This window comes from Artibeus jamaicensis, unplaced genomic scaffold (genome assembly GCF_021234435.1).
Source record: "Artibeus jamaicensis isolate MK-2021 breed Jamaican fruit bat unplaced genomic scaffold, CSHL_Jam_final contig_585, whole genome shotgun sequence".
Classification (NCBI taxonomy): Eukaryota; Metazoa; Chordata; class Mammalia; order Chiroptera; family Phyllostomidae; genus Artibeus; species Artibeus jamaicensis.
The window spans coordinates 4,306,865-4,319,107 of NW_026521894.1; the positions used below are offsets into that span (position 1 = coordinate 4,306,865).

At 38.6% G+C, this 12,243-nt stretch overlaps 1 protein-coding gene across 2 annotated transcripts in view; it reads left to right on the forward strand.

Annotated features, from left to right (window-relative positions):
* ALG9 (ALG9 alpha-1,2-mannosyltransferase) overlaps nucleotides 1–12,243 on the forward strand; it is a 159,350-nt gene that overhangs the window by 102,742 nt on the left and 44,365 nt on the right. For both annotated transcript variants that reach the window (XM_037136170.2, XM_037136169.2), the window contains exon 14: nucleotides 11,775–11,905. In XM_037136170.2, the coding sequence (XP_036992065.2) occupies nucleotides 11,775–11,905 (131 nt within the window). The remainder of the gene's footprint in view (nucleotides 1–11,774; nucleotides 11,906–12,243) is intronic.

Consider the following 12,243-nt stretch of genomic DNA (forward strand, 5'->3'; position numbering starts at 1 on the left):
GTAGCTCAGTGGATTGAGCACGGGCCTGCGAACCACGCGATCGCAGTTCGATTCCCAGTCAGGGCACATGCCTGGATTGCAGGCCGGTTCCCTGCAGGCCAATTCCCAGCAGGGGACGCACAAAAGGCAACCATACATTGATGTTTCTCTCCCTCTCTCCTTCCCCCTTCCCCTCTAAAGTTAAATAAATAAAATCTTTAAAAATATATTTTTTTACTTAAAAATATTTTTAGTTGAAAATAACAGTTGCTGTAAAATATTATATTAGCTTCACTGTACAACCCTATGATCAGACATTTGTAAAATCTATGAAGTGTTCATCCCAATAAATCTAGTACCCATCCGAGACTGTATATAGTTATTACAGTAGTGTTGACTGTATTCCCTATGCTGTATTTACATCTCCTCGACTGTTATATAACTACCTATCTGTACTTCTAAATCCCTTCACCTTTTTCACCCATCCCCCTTCCCATCTAGACATTGTTAGAGTGTTCTCTGTATCTATGAGCCTGTTTCTGCTCTGCTTGTTTGTTTATTTATTTTTTTTCACATTCCACACATACGTAGAATCATCTGGAATTTGTCTTTCTCTGTGTGACTTACTGCACTCAGCACAATACACTCCAGGTCCATTCATGTTGTTGCAGATGGCAAGATTTCATTGTTGCTGTTTTTTTATGGCTGAATTATATATCCCATTGTATATATGCAATGTTTCTTTAACCATTCAGCTGTTGAACACTTAACATTGCTTCCATATCTTTGCTATTGTATATAATGCTGCAATAAACATATGGATGTATATGTCTTTATAATTTAGTGTTTGGGGTTTCTTCAGATAAATTCCCAGAAGTGGAATTGCTGGGCCTTTCTTTGTCTCTTATTACAGCCTTTATTTTAAAATCCATTTTGTCTTGGTGTAAGTAGTACTACCTCAGCAGCATTTTGTTTTCTTTTTTTCATTTTCAAGAAATATTTTTCCTATCCCTTTACTTTTAGTATGAAGTCTCTTTTTTAAGTTGTTTGTTTACATTTTAAATGTAGTTTTTTTATTGTATTATATTATATATACCTTATCAGATATATCAGTGACTATTTCTATTCTGTGGGTTGTCTTTTTATTTTATTGATGGTTTCCTTTCCTGTGCAAAAACTTTTTAGTGTAATATAGTTTCATTTGTTTCTTTTTGTTTCCCTTGCCTGAGGAGATATATCAGAAAAAAATATTTTTATGTGTTTACTGAGCAACAGTAAAAAATATCTGAGCTTTTACTGTCTATGCTTTCTTCTATGGTTTTTATGGTTTCCAAACCAACATTTAAGTCTTTAATCCATTTTGAATTTATTCTTGTGTGCGGCATAAGAAGGTGGTCCAGTTCCATTTTTCTGCATGTATCTGTGCAATTTTCCCAACACCATTTATTGACTAAACCATCCTTAGCCCATTGTATGTGCTTGCTTCCTCTGTCAAATATTGATTAAAAACATGTGGGTTTATTTCTGGGCTCACTAATTCTGTTCCATTGATCTATACATCTGTTTTTATGCCAGCACCTTGCTGTTTTGCATACTATGGCCTCATGGTATAGTTTGGTATTAGGTAGTATGACTCCTCCAACTTTGTTCTTCTTTCTAAGGAATGCTGGTGTTATACGGGTCCTTTTGTGATTCCATATGCATTTTTGAAATATTTGTTCTAGTACTGTGAAATATGTCATTGGAATTTTGATAGGAATTGCTTTGAATCTATAGATTGCTTTGGGTAGTATGGCCATTTTAAGGATGTTAATACTTTCTATCCATTAACACAGTATGCGCTTCCACTTATTTGTATCTTCTTCAATTTCTTTCAATGTATTATCATTTTCTGAGTACAGGTCTTTTACATCCTTGGTTAAATTTATTCCTAGGTATTTTTTCTTTTTGAAGCAATTGTGACTGTAATTGTTTTGTTAATTTCCCTTTTGATAGTTTTTTATTGGCATATAAAAATGTAACTGATTTCTGGATATTTTCTATCCTGCTACTTTTACTGAATTCATTTATCATTCTAGTAGTTTCTTGGAATCTCTAGGGTTTTTTATGTACAGAATTATGTCATCTGCAAATAATGACAGTTTTACTTCTTCTTTTCCAATATGGGTGCCTTTTATTTCTTCTTCCTGTCCGATTGCTGTGGGTAGGATAAACGAGTTGAAAGTGGACATCCATGTCTGCTCCTGATCTTAAGGGGAACATTTGTAGTTTTTTGAGTATGATGCTGGCAGTGGATTTGCCATATATGGCCTTTATGAAGTTTAGATATGTTCTTTCTATTCCCACTTTGCTAAGAGTTTTTATTATAAATGGCTGCTGGATTTTATCCTATACTTTTTCTGCATCTATTGATATAAACATGTACCTTTCATCTTTTATTCTGTTTATGTGGTATATCACACTTATTGATTTGCAAATGTTGTACCAACCTTGCATCCCCAGAATAAATCCCACTTGATAGTACTGTATGATCTTTTTGATGTATTGCTGTATTCAGTTTGCTAAAATATTGTTGAGGATTTTAATATCTATGTTCAAGAGGGTTATAGGCCTATAATTTCCTTACTTTGTAATGTCTTTATCTGGTTTTAGAACTAGGATAATGCTGGCGATGTAAAATGAGCTAGGAATATTTTGACAAGGAGAGGTATGAGTTCTTCTCGGAATGTTTGGTGAAATTTGCCTGTGAAGCCACCCAGTCCAGTGCTTTTCTTTGTTGGTTACTGCTTCAAGTTCACTAGGTGTAATCTGTTTATTCAGATTCTATGATTCTTCCTGATTTAAAAGTTTTGAAAGATTGTATGTTTCTAGGAATTTATCCATTTTGTGCAGGTTATCCAATTTGTTGGGATATAGTTATTCATAACATTTTCCTACAATCCTTTGTATTCCTTTTGTGTCAGTTGTTACTTTTCTTTCATTTCTGATTTTATTTATGAGGGTCCTCTCTCTTTTTTTAAAAAATTATTTATTTATTTTTAGATAAAGGGGAAGGGAAGGAGAAAGAGCAGGAGAGAAACATTAATGTGTGGTTGCCTCTTGTGTGTCCCCTACTGGGGACCTGGCCTGCAACCCAGGCATGTGCCCTGACTGGGTATCGAACCGGCAACCTTTTGCTTCACAGGCCTGTGCTCAATCCACTGAGCTACACTAGCTAGGGCTCTTTTTTTCTTTATGAGTCTGGTTAAAGGTTTGTCGATCTTGTTTAACCTTTGAAAGAACTAGCTTTTGGATCATTAATCTTTTGTTTTGTTTTTTTTTAGACTCTATTTTGTTTATTTCTGCTAAAATCTGTATTATTTTCTTCCTGCTTACTCAGATTGGGTTATGTTTGTTGTTCTTTTTCAATTTTACTTAAGTATAAAGTTGGATTGTTTATTTGAACCTTTTAAGCTGTTTCTTGAGAAAGGCCTGTAATGCTCTGAATTTCCCTCTTAGAACTGCTTGCCTATGTCCCACAGATTTTAGGTTGTTGTGTTCTCATTTTCATTTGTTTCGAGGTATCTTTTGATTTCTTTCTTGATCTCACTGTTGACCCATTCATTGTTTAATAACATTTTAGCTTCTATGTCTTTGTGTATTTTTCAGTTTCTTCTTGTGATTGATTTCTAGTTTCATAGCATTATGGTCAGTAAAGATGCTTGACAGGATTTCAGTCTTCTTAAATTTTTTGAGACTAGCTTTGTGTCCTAACCTGTGGTCTATCCTAGAAAATGATCCATGTGCACATGAAAAGAAGGTATATTCTGCCCTGGCTCGTTTGGCTCAGTAGATTGAGAGCCAGCATGCGAACCAAAAGGTCCCTGGTTCAATTCCCAGTCAGGGCACAGCCTGGGTTGCAGGCCACGTCTCTAGTTGGGGTTGTGTGAGAAGCAGCCAATCAATGTTTCTCTCCCTCTCTTTCTTCCTCCCTATGCTTCTCTCTAAAAATAAATGAAAAAGATTTTTTTGAAGAATGTATGTTCTGCTGCTTTAGTGTGCTCTGCTACTCTAAATATATCAAGTAAACCTATTTCATCTAGTGTGTCATTTAAGGCCACTGTCTCTTGTTGATTTCTGCCTGGGAGATCTATCCATTGAAATCTAATGGGTTGTTAAAACCCTCTACTATGACTGTATTTCTGTCAGTCTCTCCCTTTATGTCCATCAAGATTTGCTTTACATATTTAGGTGCTCCTATGTTGGTACGTAAATGTTTACTACGGTTATATCCTCTTGTTGTAGTGTTCTCTTTATCATTATGTAGTGTCCTTCTTTGTCTCTTACTACAGCCTTGGTTTTAAAGTCTGTTTTGTCATATGTAAGTATTGCTGTCCCATTATTTTTTTCATTTATGTCATCATGAAATACCTTTTTCTATCCCTTTGCTTTTAGTCTGTGTGTATCTTTCATTTTCAGGTGAATCTCTTGGAGACAGCATATATGTGGGTCTTGTTTTCTTATTCATTCAACTACCCTATGCCATTTGATTGGAGCACTTAAGACATTTACTTTTAATGTGATTATTGATAGACGCATATTTATTGACACTTTATTTTTATTATTTCCCTCTTTTGTTCTTCTTCTATTTCTCCTCCTCCTCCTTCTTCTCATCCTCTTCATCCCTCTCCTTTCCTTCCTCCCCTCCTCACTCTCCCCCTTCATCTTTTTCTTTTCCTTTTTCTTTTCTTTCTCCTTCTCCTCCTCCTTTTCCTCTTCCTCTGACTCCTCCTCCTCTTTCATTTTGGAGACCATTTAATATTTCATGCAATACTGGTTTGATGGTAAAAACTCCTTTAGCTTCTTCTTGTCCGGAAAGCTCTTTATTTCTCCTTTAATTTTAAATGATAACCTTTCTGGGCAATGGAGCCTTGGTTGCAGATCCTTGCTTTTCATCACCTTGAATATTTCAATCCAATTTCTTTTGGCCTGAAATGCTTCTGTTGAGAATTCAGATGACATTCTTATGGGAGCTCAGTTGTAGGTAACTAACTACTTTTCTCTTTGGCTTTTAAGATTCTCTCCTTGTCTTTAAGCTTTGGCATTTTAATTATGATGTGTATTGGTGTGGGCCTCTTTGGGTTCATCTTCTTTGGACTCTTTGTGCTTCCTGAACTGTGTGTCTTTTTCCTTCACCAGGTGAGGGAAGTTTTCAGTCATTGCTTCTTCAAATATATTCTCAATCCCTTGTTCACTCTGTTCTTCTTCTGGTATCTCCATGATGTGGATATTTTTATGCTTCATGTCCCTGAGGTTCCTTTAACTCACCTCATTTTTCAAATTATTTTTTTCTTTTCTTTTTATTAAACATATTTTATTCATTTTTAGAGAGAGGGGAAGGAAGGGAGAAAGAGGGAGAGTAACATCAATATGTGGTTGCTTTTCGCATGCCCTCTACTGGGGATTTGGCCCACAACCCAAGCATGTGTCCTGACTGGGAATTGAACCAGCAGCCCTTTGGTTCGCAGGCCAGCACTCAATCCACTGAGCCACACCCACCATGGTCTTTTTCTTTTTCTGCTCTGCTTAGATGTTTTTTTCTACCATGTCTTCCAAATCACTGATTCAATCTTCTGCCTCACCTAACCTGTTTATTCCTTCCAGGGTATTCTTTATTTCAGATATTGCATTCTTTATTTTTAACTGGTACCTTTTTATGGTTTCTGGGTCTTTTTTCATGCTGTTGAGCATCCTTATAATCATTACTTTAAACTCAGTATCTAATAAATTGCTTGGCTTCATTTCATTTAGCTCTTCTTCTGGAGAATTCTCTTGTTCTTTTATTTGGGGTCTGTTTCTTTGTCTTCTTATTTTGGATCTCTTGTGTTTGTATGGATTACACAGATCTGCAAAGACTGGTGCAGACCTGTCAGATGCTGACTGTGACTGGCCCTGGGCGACCCGTTTGTAGCTGTCAGTGACCCACAGCTTGCATCTCTCTCTGCTGGTCCTGGGTGGATGTAGAAAGGACCAAGCTGTGCACCAAGGCTGTCTTTTACCAGCTCCAGGCCTATGGAGGGTCAGTTAAAGTCAGAGTTCCACCACTGCCTGAAGGCTTTCTGTTAGGCTTAATCATTGTAAGTGCCTCCAGCTCTACTTCTCAGCAGCCAGGCTTAAGCTCCACAGGGTAGGGTGAGAGGGATTCTTGAGAGTGGATCATTTGCTTCCCCCTCAGCTGATGCTGTTTGGACGGTTGTGCTCTGCCTGAGAAAAATGGCTTCTGCAGTGTGGGTAATGACTCAGCACAGAGATGCTGGCAGCTGACCCTTCAGCTCTTTCCTCAGAGCCATTAACCCCAGACTGCCCTCACTTGGCTGTACCAGAGGCCAGGATTAGTGGCAGTCTTACTGTCATGATGTAGTTTCTTCTATAAGTCTTTGGTTATAAGGCTTTTCTCCAGTTGCTGTTCAGTTGGTTATTCAGGGTGATTTTTCTATAACTTAGTTGTAATTCCAGTTTTGTCCTGGGAGGATGTTAGTGTAGCTTCCACTTACTTTGCCACCATCTTGGATCTTGGAGTGAGTCTCTTGTAGACAGCATATGTAAGGGTTAGCCACCATATGTCTTTTAGTTGGAGCATTTAATCCATTTGCATTTAAACTAATTGTTCATAGGTGTATATGTATTGTTTCTTAATTCATATTTTTATCATTTTTTTCTTTCTTCTTCTTAGAGAAGACCCTTTAACATTTCTTGTAATGTGTCTTGGTGTGGGCCTCTTTAGGTTCACCTTGTTTGAGACTTTGAACTTCCTGGACTTGTACATTTATTTCCTTCACCCAGTTAGGGAAATTTTCCATCATTATTTTTTCAAATAGGTTTTCAATTTCCTTGCTCTTTCTCTTCTGGAGTACCCACGATTAACATTGGAATGCCGAGGTTGTCCCAGAGGCTCCTTATACTCTCCTCATTTTTTTGTGTGTTCTGATTGGATACGTCTTCTTCCTTATTTTCCTAATTGCTGATTTGATCCCCTGCTTCATCTACTCCAGTTAATTACCTTTGATGTATTCTGTTTATTTAATGTATCCTTTATTTCTGATTGGTTCTTTTTTATGTTTTCTGTCTTTATTTTTATGTTTCCTATCTCTTTGTTGAAATTCTCACCAAGTTCATCTACTCATCTAATGAATGTTTTGAACTTTACATCTGGTAGATTGCTTGTTTCCATTTTGTTCAGTTCTTTTCCTGGAGTTTTTTTCTGTTCTTTTATTTGAGACACGTTTCTTTGTCTTTTCCTCTTGACTGAGTTCCTTTTTTGTTTCAATGTGTTCAGTAAAGCTTCTCTACCTCTCAGACTTGGTAGAGTATATTTACGTAGTAGGCGTCCCATGGGGCCCAGTGGCACATCCTACCTCGTCATGTAAGTGGGTGTTCCAGGTCTGCCCCCATGTGGACTCTGCACCTTTTTGTTGTAGTTGAACTTTGACTGCTGTTGGCACATTGATAGGAGGAATTGACCAGGCCAATTGGATGCAAGGACTGGTTGTGTGCAGGATCTGCTATTCTGGGGCAAATCTCACAGAGCAGAGCTCACGTCAGCACGGCTCAGGTACCTGCCAGTTCACCGCTTCAGTGTGTTGATGGTGGATGTGGTTCTGTGGTGCTTCAGTGTGGTTTGAATCTGCCAATGGGGTGCAGTGGCTCTGGGGTCTCTTGGGAGGTGCAGGCCAATGTTAACTGTTGTCTGTGCCCTGCCCAGGGCCACAGGGCATGAGCTACAAAGCAGTTTGTAGGTGTCTGTTGCATATGTTGGTCTTGGAGGCGCACAGTGTAGACCAAGCTATAAACCAAGATTGACTGTTACTAGTGTTGGACCTGGGGCCACTTAGCAAGGGGTACATGGTATACAGAGGCCATATGCTACTTATTTGAAACATTTTAGGCAAGTCAGCATCATGGGCCAAGAGAGGCCATAAGTATGGAATAGCCACTGGAACAGGTTTGGGTGGGCCTGCAGGTTGGGTCACATAGGGCCTCAGGTCAGATAGGGTGAGATGAACAGTATAAGCCAGGTAGATGGAGACAGATTTGCTACCCACCTGCCCACTCATTTGAGGGTAGGTCTACGGAAAGGAACAATGGCCTCTACCAACACTTCTGTCTGGGAGACAGCTGCTCCTCCAGCCCTCGTCCTGAAACCTGACAATTCAGTTCCTAACCATGTGTCACAGGTCCCTTCAAGCTGCCGTGCCAGTGCTAAAGCTCAGAGTGAGTATGTGCACAGGGACCCCAGGACTCTCTGTCTCACTCCACCATTCCTGGCCCTGGAATACTGGGTTCGGGGTTCTGCTGTGGGGCTGAGATTCTGCTGCTCAGGAGGGACCTCCACAGCTGAAATATCTCTCCCTATTTCACTACCACCCTGGTGGTGAAAATAGGATGGATATGGTACCAGCCCTTTCCATGTCTCTGCCCCTCCTAGTCTTGTTGTGGCTTCTTCTTTATATCCTTAGTTACTAGGACTTCTGTTTAGCTCAATTTAAGATAGTTCTGAGTGATGGTTGTTCTGTAGTTTAGTTGTAATTTTGATGTGGTTGTAGGAGGTTGCAATTAGTGTGTTCACCTATATTGCCATTTTGATCAGAAGCCTCAAATAGTCTTTGTATCAGCTGAAACCTGACTTTTAGGAGGACTCTTCTTTTTTTTTTTTAATCCTTACCCAAGGATACATTTATTGATTTTAGAGGGAGGGGAAAGTAGGGGGAGAGAGAAAGAGAGACATTGATTAAGACAGAAACACTGATCAGTTGCCTCCCCTACGTGCCCCAACAGAGGGAATATACCCACAACCCAGGCATGTGCCCTGACCAGGAATCAAACCTGTGACCTTTCTGTACATGGGATGACACTCCAACCAACCAAGCCACTCCGGCCAGGATGGGGATGATTCTTTTTTATTTTAATTTTTAAGAAACAATTTAGATGAGCTCCCGAGAGCACTTTGCTTATGATTCAGTTATTTTCTGCAGTCTTGATGTATGACTTTTGAAGTCACTCTGACCTTAGTGCAAACATGGCTTTGCTATGTGTGATTTTGGTTAGTACTTTAAATCCTTTTAGGGCAAGAACTGTGTCTTATGTATTTGATCTATATTATTAGTTCTAAATGCCTAGTATATTATAGGGGTTTAGTATATATATATATCTTGCCAAAAATGAAGTTAATTAGTCCGAGTCTTGGCTTTTTCGTTTATAATATAGGGAATAGTAATCCCATATAGGCCTTGATATGATACTTTTTAAATAATACAGTAGATCCTTGAATAATGTTTTTTTCAACATTGTTCCATTATAAAATTGATGAGATGCTATAGGAACTTAACTCATGTTTATATCAATTAGCCTGTGGTAAAATTGGTTCATGATACATTGTTTCATTTAAAGTTACAGAACCTAACAACAGTGTTAAGTGAGGACTTGATATAGCATAGGAACTTGAGTTGGGGATTCAAAAGTACCAGATGGTCACAAAGTCAAGTTAAGACCAGGTGGTCTAAAGGAGCACAGGCAAAAATGTCATCACCTCTGCACTCCCTACTCAGAAATGCAGAGGTAGCTGATTTCATCTCCCTTCTAGCTTCCTGCTTAACCTACTGACCAGCATGTGCAGTTGAATATGACCTTAGGGTGGCAGTAATGAGCAATCTGGCAGGTGCACAAACATAGTTTAGCAGGCAACACATCTGGAGAAGGAAGTCACCTGACCCTGAAATGGAAAGTTCTAAAGGCCCACTCTTTTCAAAAAGCCCGCCTTTTCGAGCAAGCCTGCTTTGTCCCCAGCTTATAAAAGCAGCCAAGCAGAGCCAGCCCCAGAGCCAGTTCAGAGGACCTTCCTTTATGCTGTCTCCCTTGTGCTCGAGCATAAGCTTAATAAAATCTGTCTGGAAACCTCTCTGGGGTTTCCTCTCGATTTCTATCTTGGGGAACTTAAGAACACCAATGCCTGGTAACAGACATAATAACCAAAATAATTTTAGGACTGTATAAATGTAACTACTCCTTAACTGTTAAGCACTTGACATTCGGCCCTTTGAAGGCAACCGAGAGGCTGATGTGCCCCCAATGAAAATGAGTTTGACACCCCTGACCTACCAGGCTGTAAATTAGAGGTTCCCATGACCCCCTCCTTGGGTTTGATTGATTTACTAAAGCAGTTCACGGAACTCAGAGAAACATTTTACTTAGTAGATTATCAGTTTATTATAAAAGTATACATCTCAAGAACAGCCAAATGGAAGAGGTGCATAGAGCAAGGCATAGAGAAAGGGTACAGATCTTTCAAGCCCTCTCTCAGCACACCGTTTTCTCTGAATCTTCATGTATTCACCAAACCAGAAGCTATTTGAACCTGTCCTGGAATTTTTACAGATGCTTCATTACACAGGCATGACTAATTAAATCATTGGCCATTGGTGATTGAACTCAGTGTCTAATTAGACCTTTGTCCTCCTCAGAGGTCAGTGGTGGGACTGAAAATTCCAACCCTCTAATCACATGATTACTTCATCTGGTGACCAGTCCTCCTCCCCCATTTTTAGGTGCTTTCCAGAAGTCACCCTATTAACATAAAAATCATAAAATCAGTTGTGGTTGGAAGGGGCTTGTTATGAATAATGAGGTACCCCTTTCACTTTTATGGGTTTGAAGGAATTTCAGGTACTAATGACAAGAGACCTAATATTATAGCAAAAGATGCTTCCATTGCTCTTATCAATTAGGAAATAACAATGGTACTGAAAGCTGTGAGCCAGGAACAATGAACCAAAATATCTATTTATTATAAATCACAATATCACAGTGATATTTTCCATCTTTGAGTTTTATTTAACTTCATAGAAACTTGTATGTCATCTTTATTTTTTATTTTTAAAACATTAAAGACTTTATTTAAAATTAAAAAGATTTACAAATTTTCCTTGCAGCTGTTAAATATTCCATTGGCTTCAAGATGAGGGAAAAGAATGTAATTGTTCGAAATGAACTATTTAACTGCAGAAGGATTCTGCAACTTAATAGCATGTTCCATTGAGTTAATTTTGTTATAAATACAGTACCAAAGTGATTTTAAATGAAATATATTAGTATTCTCCTGTGAGCATACTAATATGTGATGCTGTTGTGTAACCATGTTGTGAGCACCTGAATGACTGTTGTTTTGCTTATAGTTACTATATAGTTTTCATAATTTTATCCACTCTTCAATTCTGGTATCTCAGTTTTATTGATCTTTTGCTGCAGGAACAGTTCCCATGTCTCTGTCAGTTCCGTAGAACTTCTGAAGGAGATGATGTGCATGATATTGTTGTAGCATTAGTGAGGTGTAAGGTAACCTCACACGGCTCTGTCAGCAGAGGCAGGGTTTCCTCACACATTAGCACGTGTGTGTGTCATGCCCTTTTAATCTCTGGAATAAGAAGTGATCATTGGAAGGGAGCAGTTGTGAGCAGAAGATAGTTTTTTGAATAACTTGTAGACTTATGCTAATTTCAGAAATGACTGTATGGCTAGAAGGACTTAATACCCAAATGAGTCAGAACTTACAATGCTTACATTCATTACTCCTAGGAGCCAAAATAATAACCCAATATGCAGCACTCTTATCTGAGTGCAGAGAGCACAGGTAACATCTCCTGAGGACTTGCAGGCCTGTGCTTCTAAAACCCAATGGGAATGCTTAGAATTGCAATTGATGTTCCTTACCCTGAAATGACCTTTGTAATTTCTGATGAAGAGTTGGCCTTTCTCCATTACAGATCGACATCAGTAAATGCCATTATTTAGTGGATTTGGACACCATGAGAGAAACACCCCGGGAGCCAAGATATGCATCCAATAGAGAAGAATGGATCAGCTTGGCCTACAGACCATTCCTTGATGCTTCCAGGTATGTGGCTTCAGTCCTAAGAAATGTACAATGATTTGTAAGGATGGAAATTGAAAACTAAGATCGAAAAACTTCCAGTCCCGAGCTGACACTAGTAGCCATCATTTTATTTTATTTTATTTTCATTTGGATCAAAGCACATCTTCTATCCTTGTCCAGTTACCTGAGAAATCTAAGAGTGTTTCCTTTTTTTAGGCACCAGAATAATACAGAGTATATTCTGGTATAATCCAAATAAAAGAATCTAAGTAAAGCAGGTAGATCCATTGAAGAAAATACAAATAAGTGTTTGACATTGATTCTTTTGGGGAACAACTTTAGCTATTTTATCTAAGGCT